This window comes from Eimeria necatrix, genomic scaffold (genome assembly GCF_000499385.1).
Source record: "Eimeria necatrix Houghton genomic scaffold, Enh_scaff91, whole genome shotgun sequence".
Taxonomy (NCBI): Eukaryota; Apicomplexa; class Conoidasida; order Eucoccidiorida; family Eimeriidae; genus Eimeria; species Eimeria necatrix.
Window position 1 is genome coordinate 36,904 of NW_013654708.1, and position 25,597 is coordinate 62,500.

Here is a 25,597-nt window from a genome sequence, read left to right on the forward strand (position 1 = left end):
CTCAGAAAATTACTCTAATGACCAACACATGCCAAGCAATGTCGTACAGGAATCATCCAGCAGAAATGGCCCCAAATGAGCAGACGTTGCCAGACATTCGAGGCAGGCAGGTAAGCAAGGACTGAGACCTCAGTCGCGACAATCTTAGCTGCCGATCTAGGCATCAAATGGCGCTCAGTATCGGGACTACAATCATACGAGCCTACGGGCTGTCCGGTCTTCTATGGTAGGTAGTCTTCAACCTACAGATAATACAACGAAATACCCCAAGAAGCCTCATCAAATTTTAGCTGGTACATTAAAAGCCCAAGCCTTCGTGAACTATTAGCGTAGGCTAGTGGTACAACGCAGCCCCAACCCGAAGCTCCCCAGAAGAGAAAATTAAAAATTGGGGAAGAGCATCTGTACCTAGCACAACAGGAATATCAGGTGGAGCTTGTGGAATTTATTTCTGGTGGAGAATTCGCGTCTACCAGAAATTAACCAAACCTGTGCCAGTATCTCTGTGACGTGGAGCCTGAGTGTTGGGTCCGTACACCCAGTCTTTGGGGTGCGCCTGAGCATTTCTGCCCAATACGGGCATCCAGTCCTACTACAGTCCATCTAAATATTGCTTTATGATCGCATGATGAATGTATAATTTCACCACCAGGGGCGTTCAGCAGTACGCCCCACAGCACTAGCTGCAACAGAGGTTGCGGCAGCCCCTGGGGCTGCCAGGCACCAGCCGCTGCCATCTCGTGAGGGGTAGCCTATAAGAATCGGCGAGCGGAGGAACTTTTGTGTAGCAGAAGAGATGCTCGGAAGAGCAAATTGCAGTTGCTTAATGCTGTAGCACCTGCAGTCTCTGCTCAGTGCCTGCTTACTCCTTCCCCCACACCTACATCCCGCGTCCTTGTCTCTTTGCACTGTTCCCTCTGTGTCTGTGCAATTTTGCAAAAACTCTCCAGTTTCCTTGGTTCATTTGTATAAACTTTCAAGATGGGTCGCCGCCCGGCTCGCTGCTACCGCTACTGCAAGAACAAGCCCTACCCGAAGTCGCGCTTCTGTCGCGGTGTGCCCGATGCGAAGCTGCGCATTTACGACGTGGGCAGGAAGAAAGCAGATGTAGAAGAATTCCCAGGAGTTGTCCACTTGGTCTCAGACGAATATGAACAAATATCATCGGAGGCTCTCGAGGCCGCTCGCGTCTGCGCCAACAAGGCAAGCGACCCTGAGCTGGCCGCGACCCTGTTAATTCCGTTCTCAACAAGACAGCTCTCTCCATAATCACAGTTCTTTTTTTACTTTTCCGCACTAAATGGGAAAAGAAGAAAGCCAATAGCCCCGTCCGGCTTGGCATGCCCACGAGCCGGCTTGGAAGACAGTTTCAGATCACCGCAAAAGAGTGGCCAGCTGAACAACATGGACGTTCTTCTTTTAAACAGAACAGAGGCAGCAGCATATAAGCCCATAGACTCGTTGCTAAACCACGTATCTACTTTGAGACCTAATACGAGGCTGGACTGTGGCATCATCTGGCGATTAGTGGGATTATTAATCTCATTGAGGAGAAAGTCCCTTATATTTTCTTTTTGTCTGGCTTTAGTCCCTAATATTTTCTCTCTGTCTGGCTTTTTGGATGTTTTGCAGTACATGATCAAGCACTGCGGCAAGGACAACTTCCACCTGCGCATGCGCGTCCACCCCTTCCACGTTCTTCGGATCAATAAAATGCTTTCGTGCGCCGGTACGCGAAAGCAAGTGGGAAACTTTTGGTTCATTTGCATGAATTTGTTGGCTTGCGAAAGTTGTTCTTTTTTCGCAAGATGTTTTGTGGCATAATAAGGGGAGTCTATTATGGGCAGTTCTGAGTTGTTCTGCACGGATTCTTTCAGGGGCTGATAGGCTGCAAACCGGGATGAGAGGAGCTTTCGGGAAGCCCACAGGTCTAGTTGCGCGTGTCAACATTGGGCAGATTCTTATGTCTATTAGGACCAAGGTAGGTAGCAATATCACCCTTTTACACTTTTGCTTCCTGCTTTCGTCTTAGTGGCCTAACAGACTCGTTTGCGAAATATATCCAGCCAGCGAGCCCCAGTTGTCTACTGATGTCGCCAAATGTGGCACTTTTCGTTCTTTGTGTGTGAAGAACTATTTGTTTTAAGTTGAACATGCGTCGATTGGCCTTGACATAACACTGTTGCTGCATTGCAAAGTGCTTTCTGTCGTTTCGCCGCAGGAGTCGAGCGTGAACATCGCCTCCCTAGCTCTGCGCCGTGCCGCCTTCAAGTTCCCCGGCCGCCAGAAAGTGTTCACCTCGAACAAGTGGGGTTTCACGCCTTTCACTCGCGAGGAGTACAAGAAGTGGCAAGCAGAGGGGCGCATTGTCTCTGACGGAGTCTGCGCAAAATGGCTGGCAAAGAAGGGCCCGCTAGCCGATACATTCCCCCTCGCAAAGGACATTCAGCTCCCAGTTGAGAACTAAGTTCTCTCTGGGCAACCCCTGGTACCCGTGCCTCAGAGAAACAAGAACTAGTTAACACGTACTGGGCAGCGGCTATTGCCCTTATGCCTTCGCCGCGCGCTCCAGACTACAGCATTTGAAAGGGAACATCTTTCCATCCTGGGGCAACAGGAACGTAGTGGAGGGTTTGCGAATAAACATGGGTCTTGAGTTGATTAGCCTGCGAATACACAGCATAGGCGTAGAGTACGAGTTCGTTAGCCCTGAACATTCAAGTTGATTCCCTTCAGGAAGTGGCAGCTTAGCCAGACGTCTTGTTGGTTCGTGGCTGGATCATAATATCCTAACTTCGCTGCAATTTAGCAATCAGTGCAGTCCAGTATAGAGACGCAGCTTGTCCGGATATCTCGATGTACCATGAGGGGCTGGAGTGCCGGAGTTGGGATTCACAGCGGGGTGCCCGGGCGGGCAGCTTTTGCTTGGTTTGTAGTGGCATTTTGTTATTATGGTGGAAGGTACAGATGTATGAGAAGATTTTGCTGCTAAGCATGCCGTCAGTTCAGCACTCTGAGATGGTCGGCAGTCCCATACGCCCATGTCGACATTCTTCTGACTCGGGCGTGAACAGTGTGCCCCTTGGAGGACTGTACATCATTAACATTTTGTTTTAGCGAATTTGTACGGTACGTAGTTGCCGGTGCATTTGTCAATGAGTGCAGGTATTTGTGGATATGGCGCATAGAGGTGGCATGCCGTAACTGCCAAGATTCTAGCTCTTAGCTGCTTGCGGGACTTCCGAAATTCCGGCAGCCGTTAATTGACAAAGAAAAACAATTTGAGACCAAGAGAGTTTTCACAACAAAATGGATTTGCTTTGCTGAGTATTACGGAGAGCAAACAGCAGACAGACCGAGTGGTCTGGGCGTGAGCAGGAACGGACGGAGGCTGAAATGCACGCAGTTGACACTCTATTGCTGTTATTTCCACTAAGTGTCTTTTTCAAGTTGTCCTGCAGACGTTAGCTTAAAAATCATTTCTTCCGTGTCTTGTGGGGTGCTGAAGTGACTTCGCAGAGGCCACATAAAATTCCCTGCTTGGGGCATCTCGTTATAACCTACGCTGACTCTGTCACATATGGTTGTTGCCCTTATTTTAATTTGCAAATGACATTTATGTCGATAAAGTGAATTCAAGGAATGCATGTCTGCTTCGTTCCCTAAAACTGTGAATTAGAGCCAGCGCATTCCCCCCAGCGACATGCTCGGCCAAACGTAGCTGCTGGCTTGTAACCGGAGAGCTTTTGGGGACAGAACACTGGATGACCAGCCCCTAGCATATCGGAAACGAATGAAAACCATAAGGGAGTCGGCAGGAAGCAACACAACTGGATTTTTTGAAGGGCAATGGCAACTATAATGGAGAGCCGGTGAGTGACCCTACGATAACTGGACAGAAAAGCGCGAATGAAACAAACTGTATCGGCCTTTAAAATGCCGATGTATCAGTAAATTTGTTATTAGCCTTCTTTTTTTGGTGATTTTAGTGGTTTTGCCTTCTGTTTCAAGACTTTTCAGCGCAACAGTTCAGTTGCCGCGTTATCTTTCCTGTATGATTTTGCCTCTGTGATTTTGTCGTATTCTTGCTTGCTTTTCTACAATTAGACACTTCGTCTGCTTGACCCTGTCGCCACGTTATGCGCAAGCCGTGTTTAGCGCAACTAGCTATATGCTCATATCTGTTACTTTCGCTTACCACAGAGCCGGCATTCTGGAGGAACTGATAGGGGAGGGACCTGAACACGAAAAGGTGGCTGTGACAGCGGCCTGCTCAAAGGCCCGTGATCAATTCCCTCATGCAGCGGGCACAGCAGCGTTTGCTGCAGGTAAATTAAGGTACAGCAGGAAGCTATGGAGAGAATCACTCAAGAAAGCCATATCTAAATTTTAGAGCTAGTAACTGTCTGCAACGCAACCCTTGGGTTGAAGACTCGCGTAGGGAACATTGGAAGGAAGCCTTTTGTATGCCTAAAAGCTAAAGAATGAAGCCTTTTCAAATTGTAAGACACTTCGATTACCCACCCAGGCTTCTCTAGTAATGTTCTTTGGTTTGGGTGAACATGCAGCGAATGGAGATTGGCCGTTCAGTCGCTGGATTGCTTTAGAGGTTCTGAAACAAAAGTCCCGCGATACCTGTAAGTTACTTATCCTCAAAGCATCTACATTTTGTTCACAATAAGAGGGGCAGAATACAGGGCCATTTTTGAAGGCTTCTTTGTACTTTGTAACTGCGTTCATGCGGCGTTCCAAGCGCATATTTGTTTATTTGCGCTGACATTACAGTATCGAATTAGTTCAAAAGTGAAGAATATTTATTATTTGTTCATTCTCTTGATTATGTGCTTTTTTTCTTTGCTTTGTTTGTTACATGGCTCGGCTGCATCGGCTTCCCACTCTTGTCCAGCACATAAGCCCAGTCCTCTCATTGTGGGCATCACGGGGCCTCAAGGATGTGGGAAGACGACACTCTGTGCTGCCTTATTGGTTAGGCCAGTCAAATAATTCTTTGCTGCTATTCATCAGTAGTAGTGTTGATAGCAGCAGCAGCAGTTACAGCGTCAGCGGCAGCACTTATATTGGTCACAGTCTCCATACCTTTTCTTCTCGATCATCCTTTACTCTGTCAGCCTCCTGTTATCCCTGCCCCTAACAATCATTTTGGCTCCTGTGTCACATTTTTGTTCGCAAACTTTTATTTCCTTAAGCTGTGTTGCCTGTTTGTAAGCTTTAAATATCGACGCTGTAATTGTTTGCAGGCGGGCCTGCGCACCTTGGGTATAAAAGCCGCTGCAGCCTCAATGGATGATTTCTATTTGCCAACTAAACTACTACCCCCTGTGATATTTACGGATGCCACTAGCTCCAGACCAAGGGTGCTCCCGCGGCGGGGGCCCCCAGGGACGCACGATGTTCCCCTCTGCGTGGACGTGCTACAGCGCCTTAAGGAGAGAAACCCGTACATCCTTGTTGCGGCTGCGGCTGGATTTGAAAGAAACGGCCCATGCGTGCTTGCAGGTAGAAAAGAGACGTTTGCAAACCTCATCCTTCTGCAGATAGTGTTGTGAGTTCTTTGTAGGAAAATCCTCCTTCCAAAATATGATAAGAGCAAAATGAATGGCGCCGGTGACAGGACAGAAGCAGCGGTGCTTCTTGACGCAACTGATCTTGACGTTTTTTTGTTGGAAGGGTGGATGCTGGGTCAGTCTTTCTCTCCCACAGCGCCCTCCTTTGTTTTCCTTGCAGGATAGTGGGAGGCAGTAGTATCATGGTAAAGTTGACGGTGCTGGCTATTCTGTAGCTTCTGGTGCTGCTGCTCCATGAAAACGTCAAACTGTACTTTCTATAGGCATTAGTGGGCTTGCCTTACTTGCCCTCCTGTCAACACAGAGTCAGCGGAAGCTCAACACCAGTTTGCATGCATGCATGCCAGCGACTCCGTGGTTGTTGATGCACAGAGAAGTGTAAGCACGTGTTTGTACTTTGAACATATTTGCCAATAGGCCTTCTCGCGTAATCCCTGCCTTAAAAACTTGTGGTTTATCACTAAGTGTTATTGCCACTATCTCGTTCTGTATGACGTTGTCATGGGCCGAGCGAAAGCTTGTACGCTCCAAATTTGCGTGTGTCTATAGGGTTTCGTCGATTGGATCCGCAAGAGCTGACGGCGTATAACTTGCCCGAGCAAGAACAAGCAGAGCTGCGTACGATCAACGAGTTCGTCTGGCGCTGCTGCTGTCAAGGCTTCTACGTGCGCTGCTGCTGCCAGAACTTCTGGCCAGCGTATAAGAAGCGCTCTAACTTTGGGAAACGACTCACAAAAAGGAAGCTCACTGATTCAAAATGTTCAGTCGAAAGAGAGTGCGCCAACATGAAAGTTGTTCTTCGCGTTTAATGATTGCAGGGCATTGAGAGATTATGAACGCGTCTACTCATTTGTTGATCTCTGGCTCGTCCTGAAGGCAAGCAATAGCAGTGCAGCCAGCACTCAGATTATCACGGCAACACCCGCAGTCATTGTACAGTTTTGCGTGTCACCCCGACAAGCTGTCGTCAGATTCATTGTATCGTTTGCATCAGGTGGAAACAGCGAATTGGGTCTACAATTGGAGGAGGCAGCAAGAAGAGTAGGCAAGCCTTGCAGACGCTTAAGCTAAGCCTGGAACAATGGGCAGTTGAGCTTCTCAAACTGCATGGCCAACTGAAATATACAGAGAGTGCCTTTTACTGCTATCTGCTTCAGGGACACACGGAGAAACACTGGATCCGGACTTACTGCTGACGAAGTTGATGGCTTTGTTAACAGGTGAGCCTTTCATGCTGCACATGTGCAGCGCATGCACCCATCTGATTCACTCTCACGTTTTCTTCTGTATCTACATTTGTATTCGTCAACGTCTTTTTAATTCTGGCAAAAAGCTACACTCCATATGTAGACTGACACCCGTGTAAAGCTACTACATGTTTATTGTCTGAGTATGTGAGACTACGGCGCATGTGTTCCCCACAATGAAAGTGCGGCCATGTCATGCGCAACTCCTGCTGTAGCCTCGCTCCATTCTCGTGTTGTTGCGCAAGCTCCATTGACTACCGTGGCATCCCTGGTGAAGCATGACGGTTTTTTGAAGTTAGAACTTCATTGCGTGTCCTTGTATTAGAGTTTCATGAGCCTCCACAGGTTGCATGATGCGAAGGCTTTGCCATTCTGCCTGTGGCTGCATAGGTTTATGCCACTTTACGCGGTTTACCTTCCCGGGCTTTACGCAAATCCACCTCATTCAGGGAAGGATCCTGGGGGCCGTTCTTGTCTTCTAGTCGAAGTCACAGAGAAGCGAACCATCAAAAGTGCCGCTTTTCTCTGAAGGTTTCTTTCTTCATCTTAATCCTCTCAATGTCTGCCCCTTTGCGTTGCTGTTCCATTTCTCTGCGTACCTGCCTAGCCACACCGCAACACGTACGGTTGTGTGTATCCTCTTGGTCTGCTGCTCTTGTCACAAACACTATTGCGTCTCTAATGGCCTCCGCTCTAGGGAGTTGATGGCCTCGCAACTGTTCACCTACAAGCAATCCTTCAGCTTCCCCTGCCCTCTTTAGGGATCAGTGCACTCATCAGCCTCTGCAGTGGCCACAGCAGTTTCACCGCCACCACCCCTAGCAATGCTGCTTTGCACCAAAATGCAGTACTTCCTGCTTTCACCTATTTCCTCTCTTTTTGTGACTCCGCATATTTTCTATAAGTCGCGTGTACGCAGACTCATGCTTGTGTCTAGAGCCCCGGCTCTTCCTCCCTCTTCAAAACCGGCACACCTTAAGCGAGAGGTCAATGTTCCTTCGATGCATCCCTTTGGGCTCCCAAAGGCACACTCTGTGCAGACGGGGCAGCCCATTAGGACACCGGAGTGCACGTAAAAATTGTGCTGTTTCCAGTGTCTGTGCTATGTAGTGGCAGCAGCAAAAGAAAGCACAGAAGACCATGTCATTTTGGTTACTTCCATTACCACTTGTTGAGCTAGCAAGAAAATCCGTGGCGCAAAGGCAGCCCCCAAAACGCCACAGTTACTGTCAACACGTGCACAGCTGCTTGCAGCAGCACAACTCATCGTGCACGCGCGAGTGAGCATGTTCCCATGCAACAAACAAACATGTGACCGCCGCGCACATGCATTAAAGGCAACACACTTGCACACTGGCCCTACATTCGTGCCGATCTTGAAATGAATGCGACCGCACGCAGGGATGCAAGGAAGGCTGCCTTTTCGCACGCACGAACAACTGCATACGTGTTAGCTCTCAGGTTAGAAACTGCATACGGAGAGCTCCCCAAATGAAATCTGAGCAAAAAAGAGCAGGGGTCTCCGCGGTGACCTTTACGTCAGTTGATACCTTGTGTCTGCACGCGTGCATGCAGACATGCGTAAGTAGCAAAAGGCTCTCGTTAAGGCATGCATGCAACAATGCACTGCTTTCACCCGTCTACCAACGGTTGCCTGCACCATAGGGGCGTTGCATACATGAGAATATGCATGTGGATTACGCATGTGGAAGAGCCTGCAAGTAGGTAAATGTGCAGTACTGCAAACACGCACTCCAGCTACTCAGCTGTCGCGCAGCTGCGGTGTGAAGTTCGCAAGCTGAGCCCGCGAAAAACTGCATGCATCGAGTACCACGCAATGGCGAGCTGCTGCACGCATGCATGCAGCAGCTTGTGCTGCATGCGTGTACAGCCCCAGAGCCAATCCCTCACTTCGCTGCCTGGTTGCTGCGTCAGGAAAGCCCGCACGAGCTGCCCTCGCGCTGCATGCAAGTCTGTTTGCTCTTGTGCAGACGCGCATGCAGGCCCGCATGCATGCGCGCGGGTTTCCTGCAGCAAAGAGCTTTCGGCAGCAGCAACTGGCGGGCTGCTGCTGCAGAAGCCCGGAAAGAAGCGCCTGAGCGCGCAGCTAAAAACTAAACAGTCGGGAAGCACACACATAACGCCCCCCCTCGAGATCCTCTTCAACTGCATCGGGAGTTTGGGTGGTTTCCTCCTGCGCGGCGGCGGCGGCGGCGCCGTCTGCTGCAGTGAGCGCAGCAGCAGCAGCAGCAGCAGCAATGTCTCGCCGCAGAATGCTCAAAACCCCCCCCACTTCGTCGTCTTCAGAAGCCGACTGCGGCTCCTGCTCAGCTTCGTTGTCCGCCGCGGAAACTCCGAGAGTGTCGGACACCAGAAGGCCGCTGGAACTTCGGTGCACAGGCTCGAGAATGGCCCGCCACTCCTCCGCAGCTTCCAAGTCTTTGACTTCAGAGTTAACTTCGCTTTCTTTTTCCACAGAGTGGCCCACCTGCGTGCTGTCGCGGCTGGGGTTTCCGGACTCAGTGTCAGGGAGGAACTCGCGGACTTCTGCGGGGCCGAACCTCACGCTGCGGCCGCGGATGAGGGGGGGGCAGGTGCTGTGCCGCGGGTTCAGCGAGTTTGCTGCTGCTGCTGCTGCAGCAGCAGCAGCGGGAGCCGCGCGCCCGTTCTGCGCTGCGCCCGACGCGCTGCCTGCTGCTGCTGCCTCGCCGCCTGCTGCTGCTGAGTCCGCACTCGCGGCCGCCAGCGCTGCAGCAGGCGCTGCTGTTGGGCAGCTGTGGTGCTTCCGCTGGTGCCACAGCAGCCGCCGCGTGAGTCCAGTCTTGCTGTCCGAGGTGGACGGCGGCAGGGCCTCTGCATGCTGCTGCTGCGGCTGCTGCTGCGGCTGCTGCTGCTGCTGCTCCACGTTGCTTCCTGTTTTGCTGCCCGAGCAAAACAAGTGCTTCCACCGGCTCGGCCCCGTGGCTGCCTTCTCTCTGCTCGGCTCCGAAGACAGGCTGCTGTTGCCGAGGTCTGCAGCTGCAGCAGCGGCCTCACCGCCTGTGGCCCGTAAACATTTCTGCATCACGGCGCAGCAGGGATTTCAGGTTCGTGCTGCTGTTCGTGCTGCTGCCAATGCTCTTTTCTTCTCCTGCAGCAGCTGAATGCGAACCCGGAGAAGGTGACAATCTACGCACTGGTGAGAGCGCTGCGCAACACGACCGGGCCGGAGGTTGCTGCAGCAGCTGCTGCTGTTGCAACCGTTGCAGCGGAGAAGCCAATATGCAAAGGCATAGAAAAGACGGTCTGTGGCATCAAACGAAGAGATGTTGAAAAAAAAGGAGAAAAATACGGTGCAGCAGAGCGGCAGCCGGTTAATGCCTCTCCCTGCGTCCGCGGTGGCGCTGTGTCGCCGCCACGCAAGACTTATGAGATACAATATTCCAAACACCCACCGCTCACCAAAACATGCTTGCCATGTGGAAATTGAACAAAGAATCGGAGGCGGGAGAAGCCGACTTTCCGTGAAAACCCACGCGTCCCAGCAGCAAGGCCAGAACAGTAGTAGCGCGCAGCACCGCGCACACCGTGAATCCGAGGGCTGAAAAGTTGTACTAACTAAGTCAAGTAGACACGGAGAATGGAGTAGTTTGTTCTTGCTACAAACGAACGGGAATGCTATTTGCTTCCGCAGCAACTCTTGGGGACCAAATGGCTCAGAGAGAGGGCCAAGAGCGGAGACGGAGATCGAAACGCAGTGGTGTTACGGAGGCCCCTTGGAGGCCCCCTCGCTAGCTACGGGCCGTCAAACTTTAAATTAAATATAAATCCTGAAGAGCTTGGCGCTCGGAATACTTTCTTAGGCGGCAATAGCGTGGAAGCCACGCTCTGGGACATCCCAAGTGCTGCGTTAGGAAGACTGCTACACACTGTCACACACCTGCTGTCTGCCGTTGCTGCCAGCCACAAATGCGCAACCACTGCTGCTGCTGCTGCACTAGCAGCTAGGTGAGAGCGTGTCTTTGTGTCTTTTAGTTGCTTTATGCCATTCTAGTGCTCTAAACCGGCGGACGAGCGCATCGCTCGCGCCGTTTCCAGTTCTTCCTCGGGACCCAGCTAGACAACGAACAGCAGCACTTAAGCAAGCAGCACATTTGAGCTGCTCTGTAGGTTTGCTGCTGAAGAACCAGCAGTAGAGAGCAGCAGGAGTAGCGGCGTAGCGCGAACGGCGGCCACAGCAGCAGCAGCAGTCGAAGCAAACCTGCAGCAGCAGCACTGAGTGACAATGCTGCGCTCGCGTCGCCTGTCTCGCTGCATCTGTGTTCTGATATTTCTGGCAACAGCAGCCAAACGCGCTGAGACTGCAGCAGCAGCAGCAGCAGCAGCAGCTGCCGAAGCACTTACCAGCATTCCAGACATCCCGCCATGTGGATCTCCCCCCACGCATGCATGCGTGCTGCAGCAAGCTGCTGCTCTGCAAGACTGGGGCACAGCAGTTCGTCGCCAGCTGCACAGACACCCCGAGCTGATGTACGAGGAGCTGCAGACTTCAATCCTGGTGCAGCAAGTGCTCACAGTGAGGCCTTCCCCAGTCGCGTCAGCAGCAGCAGCAGCAGCAGCAGCAGCAGCAGCAGCAACGGCAGCACAGGCAACAGATGTAACAGCTGCTTCTTTTGCTGCTGCGCCTCTCTCCAAACTCCGCCTGGGCACCAGCACCGCTGCCTTCGCGTTCGCTGCTGCATGCAGCTCCTGCCGTGCTCATGTGAGACCTCGGCTTCCTGCTGCTGCCTCCGCTGCTGCTGCTGCTGCTGCTGCTGCAGAAGTTAGGTATAAAGCACACAACGGGCTGGGGCCGGGATCGCCGCACATCTCTTGTGGACGAGTCACTACTGGAGCCATCGACTGAGCGAGGAGATGCTGAAGACCTTCAGAAGCTGCAGGAGCTGCAGCAGCAGCAGCAGCAGCAGCAGCAGCAGGAAGCAGGAGTCGTGGGCACGGGAGTTGTTGCTGAGATTGGAACTGGAGAGGCCCCCTGTGTCTTGCTGCGAGCTGATATGGATGCGCTGCCAATAGTGGAGCAGGTGCTGTCAGTGCTGCCTGTGGCCGTTTGCTTCTCTTGCTGCTGCAGCTGATATCTTTTTTCACGAAATAGACTCAGTTCTTCCTCTCATCGTGGCTGCTGCTGCTGCTGCTGCTGCTGCTGCTGCTGCTGCTGCAGGCTGACGTGGGCTTCAAGTCGGAAGTGCTCGGGAAAATGCATGCGTGCGGCCACGACGTGCACACTACTATGCTTCTTATGGCTGCAGCTATTCTGAAGAAGAACGAAAGTTCATTGAAGGTTTGTAAAACTGGAGTTTCCAGTTTAGCTGCTTTTCATTTTAGTGTTTTAAGCCAGAAAAGTTAGCCTTTTTGCTGCTGCAGCCGCCGCTTTCTCGGGCTTCCGCAGCAGCAGCGTTGCGGGCAAGTGCAAGTGCAGCAGCAGCAGCAGCGGGCAGCAGAGGCTGCAGTGAACTGCTTTTGCTTCTCCCAACAGGGCACAGTCCGGCTGGTGTTTCAACCTGCTGAAGAGGGAGGCGAGGGGGCCCGCATGATGCTGGAAGAAGGCCTGCTGCAGCAGAAGCCAGCAGCCAGCCTGGCTCTGGGCTTGCATGTTGCACCGCAGCTGCCTACGGGGGCTCTCGCCTCCAGAACAGGAAGCCTCATGGCTGCCACTGCAAGGTGAGAAAGCTCTTTTGCCTCCATTGCGGGCGGCACAAGGCAATTAGAAACACCAGAGCTTTCCAGAACTTTTGATTTTTGAACGATCTTCCTTCTTATCAGCGTCAGGTTCTCAGCAATCCTTTTGTGTATCTTTCCTTGCATACGACTTCGCTTTCCCGCCTCTTTGTGTGCCCGTATTGGGGCATTCTTATTCATCTTTTATTCTGTATCTTCTGCGCTGTTTCTTTGTGTTTGCTCTTTCACATCTGTCACGCTCTACGCAGTGTTCCTTTGCCTATTTCTCTATTTCTGTCGCACTACCTCTGGCTTCATCACTCGACTGCCCTTGCCTTTTTTCCCTTTGCATGTATTTTGTTTCATTTATGGTGTTTGTACAGCTTTCACTTTGAGGTCGTGGGGGTTGGCGGCCACGGCGCAATGCCATTTGAGACACACGACCCAATCGCTGCATGCGCTGCCGCCGTGCAGAATATAAATACATTTGTAGCAAGAGAAAATGACTATTCGGCGGAGTCTTCCGGATTTGTCTCAGTCACGCAGATCCAGGTTAGAAAGACACGAATTCCCTCCCGTTCACCTGCAATTGTTCTTCCTGCATGCCTGAGCCACTTGAGGCGGAGAGGGCGAGCACTCCGGAAGCATGATATTCACAACAGTAAAAAGTAATGCTAATCAGCAGCAAATGGAATACTTACAGGATGGCGCAGAAAAAGAAGTTGTGCGGGCAGCCAATGAGAGCGAGATCTACATGTAATAAGTTGAAACAGGGGCTGTGGGCCGATTCTAGAATGCATTTGTGTGTCTCACGTGTCTTCTAGGCGGGCAGTGCCTTCAATGTGATTCCGTCTAAATGCACATTGAAAGGAACTATTAGGGCGTTTAGCAATGAGAAGCTGCGGGAGCTGCAATTACGACTGCGCCAAGTGGTCCAACGCACAGCTGAAGCCTTCCGTTGCAGTCTACGAGTCATCCGTTTGCTTACCAACACGCCAGCACTTCGTGTGCATCCAGAGGCTCTGGCTGTTCTTCAGGAGGTATGCGTTTTTTGCTGTGGCTGCGCGGCAGGGCTATTGATGCTGCGGTGCTGCAGTTGCGCGACTTTGTTCGTAGCTGAAATGGCTGCTTCAAATGGCCGCCCTGCTGCTGCTGTTTGCACTGTTGCTTCTTTGCTGCTGTTGCTGCTTGCCGCGCCTGCCTGTCGCCTGCTGCTGTGTCTGTGCCTGGGCGAAGCAACATGCTGTGGCTTGCTGTGCTGCATTGCCTGCTTATTGTCAGGCTGCTTCTGGAATAGTTGCGGGCAGTCAAGTTTTGACAATGGAGCCGACCTACGGTGGCGAAGACTTTGCCTTTGTGCTGGACAAGCTTCCCGGAGCATTTGCGTTTATCGGCATTGGGTGCGTTTTCACTCGTGTGCTGGCCGCGCACTTGCTGTTTCATTTGTTATTTCTTCGATAGCAACATTCTTGATCGCCTTGTTTGGCTCATATCCCGCTGCTGACAGCGATTTGCTTCTTCGCAGCCAGAGTACACGTGCCAATCATGTCAATTTTCGTGGCTCCGCATAAATGTCGTGGCTCTGCCACTTTTTGGCGCTCTTTTCCATTGAATTGGAGGCTGGCTTTTTTAGAGGCTGTGCTGCTTGTTTCCCAGTTTTGTGCTGGTTGGTTCCAGTTGCTGTGCTACTTGTTCCCTGATGTCATGCCATTTGTTTCCTGATGCTGTGCTATTGGCGACGTGCTTAGGAGCGGCGCCGAGAAGGCAGGACACGTCCCAACAACCTTTGGGCTGCACCACCCGGAGTTTGCTGCAGATGAGGCAGTGCTGCAGGTGGGGGCAGCACTTGAGGCAAAGTTTGCTTTCGAAGCCATCAAGCATTTGCTGCAGCAGCAGAAGCCACCGGGCCAGCATATGCCATCGCAGGAGCCACAGCGGCAAAAGGAGGAGCTCTAGTCCGGGCGAATCTGATGGACTGAGTATATGTAAAGTGCCCTAAACAATGAAAGGCTTTGCGGTAGTGATCTGCAATTTGCCATTGCAAACTTGAACATCTGGCGTGGCGATGCTGCAGCAGCGCGAAAAATATGTAGTGTTTGTCGGCGCGCGGAGTAGCGAAATAAAGCCACTTGTATGCGCCACGTTAATTTCCTTTTTTAAATCGATTAGTTTGGCTGCCATTCAAACTGTTGTAGAGAGGATGGTGCTAAAGAGCACCTTACCTGCGACGTGCAGTGAGTGTCAGGCCCTCCATAGATTTAGAGAAGCAGGTTAGATCATTCGAGAGCACAGCAGAGCGTGGAATGCAACAGAGAGGAATTTGAAAGGAACGAAGATGTCAAAGAAGGCTCTAGCTTCTCCCTCACCAGAATAGCAGCAGCAGCGAATGACGGCTTCTTTATGAGCATCCAGACCTCCCAGTAAGGACGTAAGCTAAAGAAAAACGCAGCACAGACAACGAGACAAAGCCGTTGGGGGAAAACTAAAGAATTGGGAGGAACAGACTTCCGAAGTGACGAAGTATCTAGTTAAAAGTGGAGCAGTGCGTGAGAGCACTGCTCATGCACTTGCAGCAAGCCTGTAAAGTAGTCGTATAGTCACAAGTTTGGAACGCCATATTGCTGCCAGCTACTTTTGACTCAAAAAAAACAGTAACTGGTCTTGCCAACGATACGAAAAGCACCTTGACAGTGCGCCGAAGTGACCAGTGCTACAGAAAACGCAGAGAACATACTGTTTTCCACATCATGGTACTTTCAGGGGGCAACACATCGATAGGCGCAGCTCGCTGTTGCATCTCCTTTCAGCTTAGTGCGATGTGAACAAAAAGCAACATGAGTAGCGTAAGTGTGCGTTCTTTTTGGGTTTCCAGACGCAGTCTATTTGCTTGAAACGGCTGCATTACTGCTGGGGAAGTGCATGCACGTCAAAGCGGCAGAGCTAGATGGGGTTAGACAAGCTGTGCATTTGAAAATAGCCACGTGTGTTCTTTTCTACGATTGATGAATGCCCACTGGATGTTCAAACCATGCAAACAATGTTGTGTGGACGATTCGTTGCAAGAATTCGTTTTGGAACATTGACAGAAAGTGGAAAAATTCTGGATTTGGGGTTTAAACGCAATCGCCACGCACATTCTGCAGGGAGGCTAGAAGCGTAAGCGGGTCCCACTAGTTGGGCACCTCATGATCTTGCTAACTCTCAGTTTTGAAATTCTTATTGCCGGTGTTCTTGTTCATATTTGGCCCAGCATCTGCCGCTTTGTACACATGAGCAGTCCATGCTGCATTAGGCTCAATGTCTCACTGCTCTGTTTGGGTGTAAACAAATATCTCAAACCCTTTTTTTTGCTGACATGCTTTTCGTCCTGGTGATGAGGAAGCATTCCGCAAACGTACTAGAGTACACGGACGGTATCACGGCTGACTTGACTGAATCCGCAGCACGACCTGTGATTCGTGCTCATTTTCAATGCTAAGTTTTAACTTCCCTTTTGCAGAAGTGGTTGCAGATATCCTGCCAGAATATCGCAATTAGGCATAGAGCTGCATGTTATTAAGAAGTGGTTGCAGGGGGTGTTTCAGGGAGCTCACAATGCAGGGTTTGAAAAAACCACCCTTAGTAGGTAAACGAATTTCTGGTCAATCCAACACCAGCGACTTTATACTCTAACTGGCTCAAAACTTCAAAAATGCCACAGCAAGTATGTTCGGCAAGCATGCTGCCAACTACTGCCCCTCTAACTAGTAGCAGTCTGAACCAATATGGCTTCAACTCAGTGCATCATGCATACATGCTGTCCGCATGCGCTAATGTCTTGCATTGCGTACATTTAAGAGCTTCATTCCATTCCAGACTGCACAGGCTAACCCTCATCATTGCTGTTACACGTGCTCAGTGCGATCGCTAAACCATTAAGCGAAATCACTTCTGCTTTTTTCATCTTTTTCCGGTAGATACGTTGAAATGAGCTCCTGTACAACGTTTGTTGCAGCAGATTGGTGTAGCGAAACACTTTGTTTGAATGAACATACGAAATGTGTGCTCTGTGTGTCTAAAATAAACTAAATAATCAAATTCTTTATGCAGCGGCCTTCACCCCCGGTTTCCGATGAAAAGCAGTAAACCTTACCGGAAGGCCGTGGCCACAAAAGTTCGCATACCTGGTTACTGACAAAAGAAAGCTGGGTCAAGCTTTCCATACGGCCAGAGTCTGAAAAATGAATATTATTAATGCAAACTGAAAAAAATCAAGCCGTCGATACGGCGCGTGTGTTCACGCGCTTCTGTACTAGCACAAAAGCAAGGGCCAAGCCACAGAACTACTCAGTGCAACCCAATGCATCTGTCAAAACAAACCCCTAAATTCACGTGCGCAGCAAATGAGACCCTGCTGCTGCCTCTGCTGGCCTCTTTGCCGGTTCATGAGCTTGCGGAGGCGAGCTGCCGCTGCAGCTGTTGCTGCAGCGGCTGCTGCAGCTGCTGCTGCAGCTGCAGCGGTTTCGGGGAACTTGGGAGGGCTGCACGCTAATGCACTCGGCGCTCTCGCAGGAAGCGGAACTCCTTGAGCCAGGGGTGGTCGAGTGCTTCTCTGGGTGTGAGGCGATCAGCTGCTTCCCAGCAAAGGCATCCTGGTTGAAAGCAGAAGACAAAAGCAAAATAATAAAGTTTAATACTATTATTTTCAAATTTACAAGGTAAATAGACCAACTAAGGAGCACTAGCGAAGTCTGTGTTGCAACATGAAGAGAACTGCATGCTGCGGGGTTTCCGGTGTCTGCTGCTTACCCTTAAGGAAATCGACGAAAGTAGCTTCTGCCGGCTCTACGGCTTCTTCGAGGGAAAGGAACTGGTGGGGTGCTCTGCGGGAGCTGCTGCTGCTGCTGCCGGCGTTGCTGCTGCGTCTGGGGCGGCTGCAGGCGCGGAAGACGAGAGCGCCTTCGCGGTTTCTTTCGAAGAAGAAGCCGCGGCGCGGCGAACGCAGCACCAGCTGCAGCGGCGGCATGCCAAGGACTGCAGCAATTGTCTGCAGCTGGTCCGCCTCGTCAGCCCCGGGAAAGAGCGGACTGCCCGTGTGCAGCTCCGCCAGCACGCAGCCCAAAGACCACATGTCTATGGGGGGCCCGTAGGGAAGCCCCAGCAGCACTTCGGGGCAGCGGTAGTACCTGGACTGAATGTACGCGTTGTGCTGCTGCCGGCCTTCTCTGCAGCTGCTGCCGAAGTCTATCAGCTTCACTGTGCTCTTGCGGCCCGCCACCAGCGCGATGTTCTCGGGCTTCAAGTCGCAGTGCACGATCTTGGCTTTGCGCAGCAGCCGCAGCGCCTGCAGCAGCTGAATGGCCACGCTGCGCACGGCCAGCGGCGAAAAGCCCTGGAACTTGTTGTGTTTCAGAAAAGCATACAAGTTGTGACTCAGCAGTTCAAAAGTCAACACCAAGTGGCCGCGAAACATCAGACTTTCCCCCATGTGCACCACGTGGGCTTTGCCCGCCCGGTCCAGCGCCGCCAGCTGCCGCAGCACGTTCACTTCTTCCCGGCCTTGTGCGTGGAAGTTGCTTTTGTTTTTCAAAATCTTCACTGCAACTTCTTCTCCAGTTTTGTGGTCTAAAGCTCGAAACACCTGCCCGAAAGACCCAGTTCCCAGAGTCTGCAGCAGCTGAAAGCGGTAGCAAATGTGGTCGTTTTGAGCCACGATGTAGTCCCCGTCGGCGTCGCAGAAGTAGCTGCATGCGCTGCTGCTCGTCGCGTTCATTAGCTGCCGGTTGCTGCTGCTCATCCGCTGCCCCCCCACGCTGCTGCTGCTGCTGTTGCTGCACGGGCTCCACGCATCTGCTGCAGCAGCAGCTTCCTCAGACTCCGCTCCCGCTCCTCCGCGGCACCCCCGCGCCGCCCGCTCCGCTGCCTCCCCAGCAGACGCAGCAGCAGCAGCAGCAGCACCCCCAGCAGCAGCACCCGCTGCAGCAATTGCTGCAGCAGCAGTGTAGGGGCCCCCGTACAGCGAAGCCTGCTCTCCTCCCGCAGGCCTTTCCCTAAGAGCTCCCCAATACCAAACTACAGGATATTCCAAAACTTCTCTGCATTCCCAAGGAGTTAGCTGCCAGCCAAAGTGCTGCAGCACAGCAGCAGGAGAAAGCGGCGGCGAGCAGCGCGCTGCTGCTTCCCGCGGAGTCGAAGACAGTGCGTGTTGCCGCCTCAGTGCTGCTGCTGCCCCACCTCCTGCTGCTGCTGCTGCTGCTGCTGCTGTTGCTGTTGAAGCTGCAGAGCCCTCAGCACTCACTGTCCCTCGAGATGTCACCCGAGTGCTTTGACTGTCGTTGTGACTCAGCCCCACAGATCCGCGCAGCTTTTCGTGCTTCAGTGAGGCTCGCTGCTGCTGCTGCTGCTGCTGCAGCTGCAGGGAGGGGGACTGCGAAACAGAACACGAGCTTGCTGCAGCGTCTGCTGCTTCACCTGTGTACCCCAAGTTGCTTCCATCTGCTGCAGCAGAAGAGTGACTTGTGGGGTCCCGCTTCCTGGCTACGACGCGGGCAGGCCGGTTTGAGGGCGCTGGCTGCGCTGCTGCTGCTGCTGCTGCTGCTGCTGCTGCTGCTGCAGCGCGTCTTGCAAGTGCTGCTGCCTCTGGCTTCGTGCTGCCCACGAACTGCTGCGCCACACGAGAAAGCTGCGGCTGCGAGCGGCGCTGCTGCAGCAGAAAGGTTTCGACCACTTCTTCGTCTTCTGGGTTAGCTGTGGCAGTCTTTGCTGCTGCTGCTGCTCCCTTGCTCGCCGCTGCTGCTGCAGCATTTGCTGCACTTGAGGCAGCTCGCTGCCTTAAGATGCGGCTGTAGATGCCTGATGTTGCTGTCCTGGACGTCAGGCGCACCACGCCATCCTGATGGGGGCGCTGTTGCTCCTGCTGCTGCTGCTGCTGCTGCTGCTGTTGCTGCTGCTGCTGCTGCTGCCTTGCTTCGTCACTCGCCAATACCCAGTCTACGTCTCCTGCTCCATTTACATACGAAGGCTTTCTTTGGGGAGGCGCTAGAGGCCTCGGCGATGCCTTTGGGCGCGTCCCCCGGGCAGCTGCTGCTGCAGCTGCTGCTGCAGCTGCTGCTGCAGCTGCTGCTGCTGCTGGGTCTTGGGTTGCTGCTTTTGCTGCCTCTGTTGCCCCCTCTGCTGGTGTTGCAGCAGCAACAGGGGAAGGGGGACTGTGTGCTGCTGAAGCAACTTCATCAGCTGACTCGTCCGCCCTTAGTGCAGATTCGAAGAGGTTGGGTGCCACGTGGCGGCTGCTGCTGCTGCTGCTGCTGCCGCTGCAGCTGCGAGCCCTCGTGCTGCTGCCTCCCTCATTCGTAGTTGCTTCCCACGCAGCCAAATGCTGCCCAGCAGATGCAACCCCTGGCTGCCGCTGCTGCAGCGGGACACAAGCAGCAGCAAAAAGACCCTCTCGGGCTGCGTCGCTTCTTGCAGCTCCAGCTGAAGAGGCTCGCACTTGCTGCGCTGCGGCTGAGGCCAGGGGTTGCTGCTGCTGCTGCTGCAGCTGCTGCTGCAGCAGCAGCTGCTGCTGCGCGTGCTGCGAGCTCGCGCCTTCAGTTGATATTACAGAGGCAAAGGACTCAAGGCACTGCATGTGCCCTTGGCGCTCAAGCGTCTGTGCATTATCGCGTTGCGGCTGCTGCTGCTGCTGCTGCAGCAGCTGCTGCTGCTGCTGCTTCTGCGCCAATGAGATGCCTGAAGAGGGCTTGTAGCCAAAAGGAATAGTTGCTTCCGAGCTGCATAAGGAAGTGACGCTTGTGCCTCCTATGCTGTTGTATGCTTCGCTGTTGCTGGTAAGAGGGCCCGCAGCAGCTGCTGCAGCACGAGCAGCAGCAGCAGCAACAGTAGAAGCAGCAGCAGCAGCAGGAACTTCACCTGCACTGGCGAAGCCAGCAGAAGCAGCGGGAGCAGCGGGAGCAGCACCAGCAGCCGCAACGTCAGCAGCAGCAGCAGCAGCAGCAGCAGCAGCTGCAGGACGCTCCCCCCACCTGCCGAGCAGCCGACCCCAGGTCGTTTCGAGTGTCTTCAGCCTTCGCGAAGACCCCCCCCGGCAGCGCTGCTGCTGCTGCTGCTGCTGCTGCTGCTGCTGGAGGTGCTGCTCCTGCTGCAGCCGCTGCTGCTCCACCTCGTCCCAAGCGTAGAGCTTCTTTCCTCCCTCTCCTGCGAGCTCTGCTGCTGCTGCAGCCTGCTGCTGCTGCTGCTGCTGCTGCTGAAGCTTCTGGCCACTTAAGGTAGAGTGGCGGCGTTGGAAAGGACGCAGCGCAAGTGCAGCAGCAGCAGCAGCCATGAGTCTTGACTTGCTTCTGAGGGTGTGCGAATGCCTAGGCTGCCGCTGCTGCACTTCCTGCTGCTGCTGCTGCTGCTGCTGATTCTGCTGCTGCAGCTCCTCAAAACTCAACCTAGAAGGCTGCGAAGACAGCTGCGGCTCCCCCGGCAGCGCCTCTTCCCGCCGTCCGACCTGCTGCTGCTGCTGCTGCTGCTGCTGCTGCACAGGAGAAGCAGCTTCTGCCAGCTGCAGCAGCTGCACCTCAGTGGCTGCAGAAGAATCTACAGGAGCAGCAGCAGAAGTGTTGGGGGTAAAGTAGCTGTAGGCATCTGAGGGCCCGAAGCTGAAGGTCACTTCATTGCTGCTCTTCTCCATCTGCCACACGGGGGCCGAAGTGGCCACCTCCCCCATGCTGCTGCTGCTGCTGCTGCTGCTGCTGCTGCTGCTGCTGCTGCTGTTGCTGGCGAATGTCTTTGTCCCGCGGGCCGCCGAAAGTTTTCCATCGGTTGGTGCTTCGCAGCAGCAACCGCCCCCCGCAGGCTGTCTTCAAAGGCCAGCAGCAGCAACAGCTGCTGCTGCTGCTGCTGCTGCTGCTGCAGCCCTTGATGGACCTCCCGTGTGAACGCACCGAGCACGCAGCAGGAGTAAAGAAGCAATTCAAAGCGGTCTCGTGCTGCCGTTGCTGCTGCTGCTGCTGCTGCTGCTGCTGCTGCTGCTAAGTCCCCATCGCACTTGTTTCCTGCCTCACCACTTCCGCGGGCAGGCACAAGCTGACGGCTGAAAAGCACTTCCAGCAGCAGCAGCAGCAGCTGCTGCTGCAGCACGGATGAAGCAGCAGCAGCACAGCGCCTTCCAGTGAGACTAGGCACTGTCTTCCTGCTGCCAAGTTGCTGCTCCTCTTGTGCAGCAGCAGCAGCAGATCAGCTCGAGCACCGCGTGCTTCCGAGGCCAGAGATCTGCAGGGTATTTAGCTGCTGCTGCTTTTCCTGCGTAGAGCCGCTGCTGCTGCTGCTCTCCGCTGCTGCGGCTGCTTTGGCTTCTGCAGCAGCAACACACTGAGCAGCAGCTGACTCCGCAGGACACCACCCGCAGTCTTGAATGTTTTTCAAAAGAAAGTCAAATAAGTAGAAGTCTCAGTCGCACGGCGACAGCAGAGCTTGCTGCTGCAGCAGCATATGCAGCAGCAGCAGCAGCAGCAGCAGCAGCAGCGGCGGGAGCAGCAGATCAGCCTGGCCCACAGTCTGGCAGATAACGCTCGCTCCCTGCAGCACAAAGCTCGGGAGAAATTAAATTTTGAAAACAAATAATAAAAATAAAGGAAGCAAATTCTGCTGCTGCTGCTGCTGCTGTGTGTGGGTCGCCTGCTGCTGCGTCGATGCACAGCAGCAGCAAGGGCTGCAGAGTGACCTGTCCGACGCGGGAGAGGATCACTTGCTGCTGCTGCTGCTGCTGCTCTCAGCAGCAAATACAAATTCAATTTCTCAAATTTAATGTTTATTTTGCTTTTAATTTGGGAAAAGAGCAGCAGCAGCAGCAGCTGCTGCTGAGGCACTGCATGTATGCCTCGGCGGCTCGTCGCGGCTTCTGTGTTCGTGCTGCAGCATCACTGCTGCTGCTGCCATTGCTGCTGCTGCTCCCGTTGCTGCTGCACTCAGCAGCAGCAGGTCCTAACCACTCCCTCTGCCATAATTTCCCCTTTAATTTAATTACTATTAAAGGGACTATCGCCAGAAGACGTCGGTGGCTGTGTCTTCAGCAGCAGCAGCAGCAGCAGCAGCAGCAGCGCATCAGCAGCAGCAAGTCGAAGCTGCCGCTCCTCGATTGCTTGTGGGATCTTTGCTGTGTCTGCTGCTGCTGCTCTCTCTCTTTCTTCATTTTCTGGCTTTTGATGCAGCATTAATTCCTGTTGCTGTTCCAGGAGTCATAAGGGACTGGCAGCAGCAGCGCAGCAGCAGCAGCAGCAGCAGCAGGCGCAGCAGCACTGGCCTCAACTGCAGCACGACGACTCCGCCGGCCTTTCCTTCTGCGTCTCGGAGCCTTTTGCTTCCAATTTAGAAAATAAAAAGCAGCAGCAAATTCTTCATTGTTTGCTGCTGCCTGTCACAGCCCTGCGGGTCTCTGGGGGATCGCTGCTGGGGTGTTCACTGTCTTGCTGCTGCTGCAGCAGCAGCAGCAGCTGCTGCAGCAGCTGCTGCTGCCGACAGTGCTGCAGTGACCGGAGTCGGTGGCGCTGACTCATTGGATTGCTGCAGGAGTTTAGCGCGTCCACTGCTGCAGCATCTCTCGCCTCCCGGCAGCAGCAGCAGCAGCAGCAGCAGCAGCGGCAGCAGCAGCAACAGAAGCTGCAGCCCCGATAACAAGAGCGGCAGCAATGACAGCAGCAGCAGCAGCAGCAGGCTGCTCTCCAGGGCAGGCTGCGCTGCAGCAAAGCAACTGCAGCAGCTGCAGTTACTGCTGCAGCAGCTGCAGCGGGAAGGCAGCGTGGCTGCTGAATTTTGCTGCTGCTGCACTGCAACAAAAACAGACTTTGTTTTTGAATTTGCTTTTTGCATTTTTGTTTTATTTTTTTGTTTTTAATTTGTTTTTAATTTTTGTTTTTAAATTTTGTGTCAGCTGCCAGAGTTGAAGCAGTGCTGCTGCTGCTCTGGGGTGTCTGTACAGCTGAGATCAAATGGATTTTCTTTTCTTTTTTGATCATTTCTGCAGAAATAATTAAAAGTGCTGCAGTTTGCTGCAGTTGGGAGAAGCAAAGAAGTGCTGCAGAAGCTTCAGGTGTACGTACACCTGGTGCGGTGTACGTACACCCGAAGCCTCCGTGAAAGTCGCTCATCGAAGCAGCAGCAGCAGCAGCAGCAGCAGCAGCAGCAGCAGATTCTGCGCACTTGCGCAGCAAATTAGTTTTTAAAAAAATATTTCGGAATTTGAAGTGGAGAATTAAATTTAACTCGGCGGCCTCCCAAGGTGTACGTACACCTGCCGAACTGCTGCTCCTTGGGCTTTCATTTCTTTTCTTTTCGCTGCAGTGCAAACATATAAAATACATTTAAATATATATTCTTTTATATTTAAAAGCAAAAATAAATGCACTTTATGTAAATATAAAAGTTATTATTTATTTTCCCAAATGTGTATTTGGGGGCATAAGATCTTCCCCACACGGAGCTGTGTGCTGAGGTGTACGTACACCCCGCGGGCGCGCGGGCTTCACTTCTCTTCTGCTGCAGCGGCTCAGCTGCTGCTGCTGCTGCTGCCGGCGGCGTTGCAGCAGCAAAGGCTTAAATCCATTTAAATGAAAAACCAAAAATTTGGTTTTGTTGCTGCACTCCCCGCTTGAGCTGCTGCAGCAAAGACACTCGCCAGCCCCTCCCAGGGCCCCAGCCAGCCCCACATGCATGCATGCACGCACGCATGCATGCATGCGGGGCCACATGCATGCATGCATGCATGCATGCATGCACGCGTGCATGCATGCATGCGGGGCCACATGCATGCATGCATGCATGCATGCATGCATGCACGCATGCGGGGCCGCATGCATGCGCGCATGCATGCATGCATGCATGGACCCCACACGCATGCATGCACGCACGCATGCATGCATGCATGCATGGACCCCACACGCATGCATGCATGCATGCATGCGTGTGGGGTCCCTGTGCTGCTGCTTCTGTGTCTCGGGGTGCAGCAGAGAGCCCTCAGCGGGGGTTTCCCGTGACTCCCAAACCCTAAACCCTAAACCCTCGAAACAAACCCCCCGGGGTCCTGCTGCAACACCGCTACAAAGAAGGCACTGAATTGAAGAGAGCAGTACTGCAGCAGCAGCTGATGCAGCAGCAGCTGGTGAAGCAGCAGCAGCTGGTGAAGCAGCAGCAGCTGGTGAACCAGCAGCACCAGCAGCCTCCCCCGAGTGCTGCAGCAGCAGCTGATAAAGCAGCAGCAGCTGGTGAAGCAGCAGCAGCTGAAGCAGCTGCACCAGCAGCCTCCTCCTCCGCAGCAGCTGCTGCTTTCGCAGCACCTCCTGGTTATTATCAGCAACAGCTAGCAGCAGCAGCAGCAGCAGCAGCAGCAGCAGCACCAGACGCAGCAGCACTTTAGACTGCCCTTGTGTGCCGCTGCTGCTTGATGGACGCGGCTGTACTCATATTGAATCTACTGCTGCTGTCGTTGCTGTTGCTGCTGGTGCTGCTACTCCCATGCTGCTGCTGCTGCTGCTGCTGCAGCTGCTGCTGCTGCTGCTGCTGCTGCAGTTGTCTTCACATGTCAGCTAATAGGCACCACCCGTGAGCCCCCTCTATGCTGGGGAGTGGCCACGGCCCCGCTGCTGCTGATGCTGCTTCTGCCGCTGCGGCTTTCAGCAGCAGCAGCAGCAGCAGCAGCAGCAGGGTCTGCAGCACTCAAGTTTTTGTTGAGGGGAAAAGTTATAAAAGCAAAAAAGGGAGACCGACACACGGGGCACTTCTCCTGGTGCAGCGCTTGGAGGCATTCGACGCAGAGTGCGCAGTGCCTGCAGCAGCAGCAGCAGCAGCAGCAGCAGCAGCAGCAGCAGGAAATCGCACAGCAGCAACCCACGGGCGCAGCAGCGACAGCGGCGGGCAGCAGCAGCAGCACGCGGCCGCAGCAGCGAAACGGGCGGCCTCGTGCGCAGCGCCGCAGTTTGGAAGTAACAGCAGCAGCAACGCAGCAGCAGCAACGCAGCAGCAGCAACGCAGCAGCAGCAACGCAGCAGCAGCAGATGCCCCCCCTTCGCTGCAGCGGCACAACGGCTTCCGCACCTGCAGCCGCAGCAAGAGCAG

General features: G+C 53.5%; 6 protein-coding genes across 6 annotated transcripts in view; 4 read left to right on the forward strand and 2 right to left on the reverse strand.

Annotated features, from left to right (window-relative positions):
- Positions 1 to 981: 981 nt before the first annotated feature.
- On the forward strand, positions 982 to 2,467 carry ENH_00082850 (60S ribosomal protein L10, putative; the record flags this gene model as incomplete). Its single annotated transcript, XM_013583366.1, has 4 exons — positions 982 to 1,203; positions 1,633 to 1,729; positions 1,878 to 1,981; positions 2,222 to 2,467. 4 exons carry the CDS (start codon positions 982 to 984, stop codon positions 2,465 to 2,467), a joined length of 669 nt encoding a protein of 222 aa, XP_013438820.1.
- Positions 2,468 to 8,939: 6,472 nt separating this feature from the next.
- Positions 8,940 to 9,896, reverse strand: ENH_00082860 (hypothetical protein, conserved; the record flags this gene model as incomplete). Its single annotated transcript, XM_013583367.1, has 1 exon — positions 8,940 to 9,896. One exon carries the CDS (start codon positions 9,894 to 9,896, stop codon positions 8,940 to 8,942), a length of 957 nt encoding a protein of 318 aa, XP_013438821.1.
- A 1,200-nt stretch (positions 9,897 to 11,096) lies between these two features.
- On the forward strand, positions 11,097 to 14,482 carry ENH_00082870 (amidohydrolase domain-containing protein, putative; the record flags this gene model as incomplete). Its single annotated transcript, XM_013583368.1, has 8 exons — positions 11,097 to 11,387; positions 11,632 to 11,892; positions 12,030 to 12,149; positions 12,345 to 12,529; positions 12,910 to 13,078; positions 13,351 to 13,566; positions 13,808 to 13,926; positions 14,275 to 14,482. 8 exons carry the CDS (start codon positions 11,097 to 11,099, stop codon positions 14,480 to 14,482), a joined length of 1,569 nt encoding a protein of 522 aa, XP_013438822.1.
- Positions 14,483 to 17,246: 2,764 nt separating this feature from the next.
- Positions 17,247 to 21,215, reverse strand: ENH_00082880 (CMGC kinase, Dyrk family, putative; the record flags this gene model as incomplete). The annotated part of the gene is made up of 1 exon (XM_013583369.1): positions 17,247 to 21,215. One exon carries the CDS (start codon positions 21,213 to 21,215, stop codon positions 17,247 to 17,249), a length of 3,969 nt encoding a protein of 1,322 aa, XP_013438823.1.
- Positions 21,216 to 24,629: 3,414 nt separating this feature from the next.
- ENH_00082890 (hypothetical protein) lies at positions 24,630 to 24,899 on the forward strand (the record flags this gene model as incomplete). The annotated part of the gene is made up of 1 exon (XM_013583370.1): positions 24,630 to 24,899. The coding sequence occupies one exon, from the start codon at positions 24,630 to 24,632 to the stop codon at positions 24,897 to 24,899; it is 270 nt and encodes an 89-aa protein (XP_013438824.1).
- Positions 24,900 to 25,097: 198 nt separating this feature from the next.
- The window catches only part of ENH_00082900 (hypothetical protein, conserved), a gene marked incomplete at both ends in the record, with an annotated part of 2,605 nt that continues 2,105 nt past the window's right edge, over positions 25,098 to 25,597 (forward strand). The window contains 2 exons of the mRNA XM_013583371.1: positions 25,098 to 25,464; positions 25,557 to 25,597. The exon at positions 25,557 to 25,597 is cut by the window's right edge and continues 315 nt beyond it. Coding sequence (XP_013438825.1) covers positions 25,098 to 25,464; positions 25,557 to 25,597 — 408 coding nt within the window. The remainder of the gene's footprint in view (positions 25,465 to 25,556) is intronic.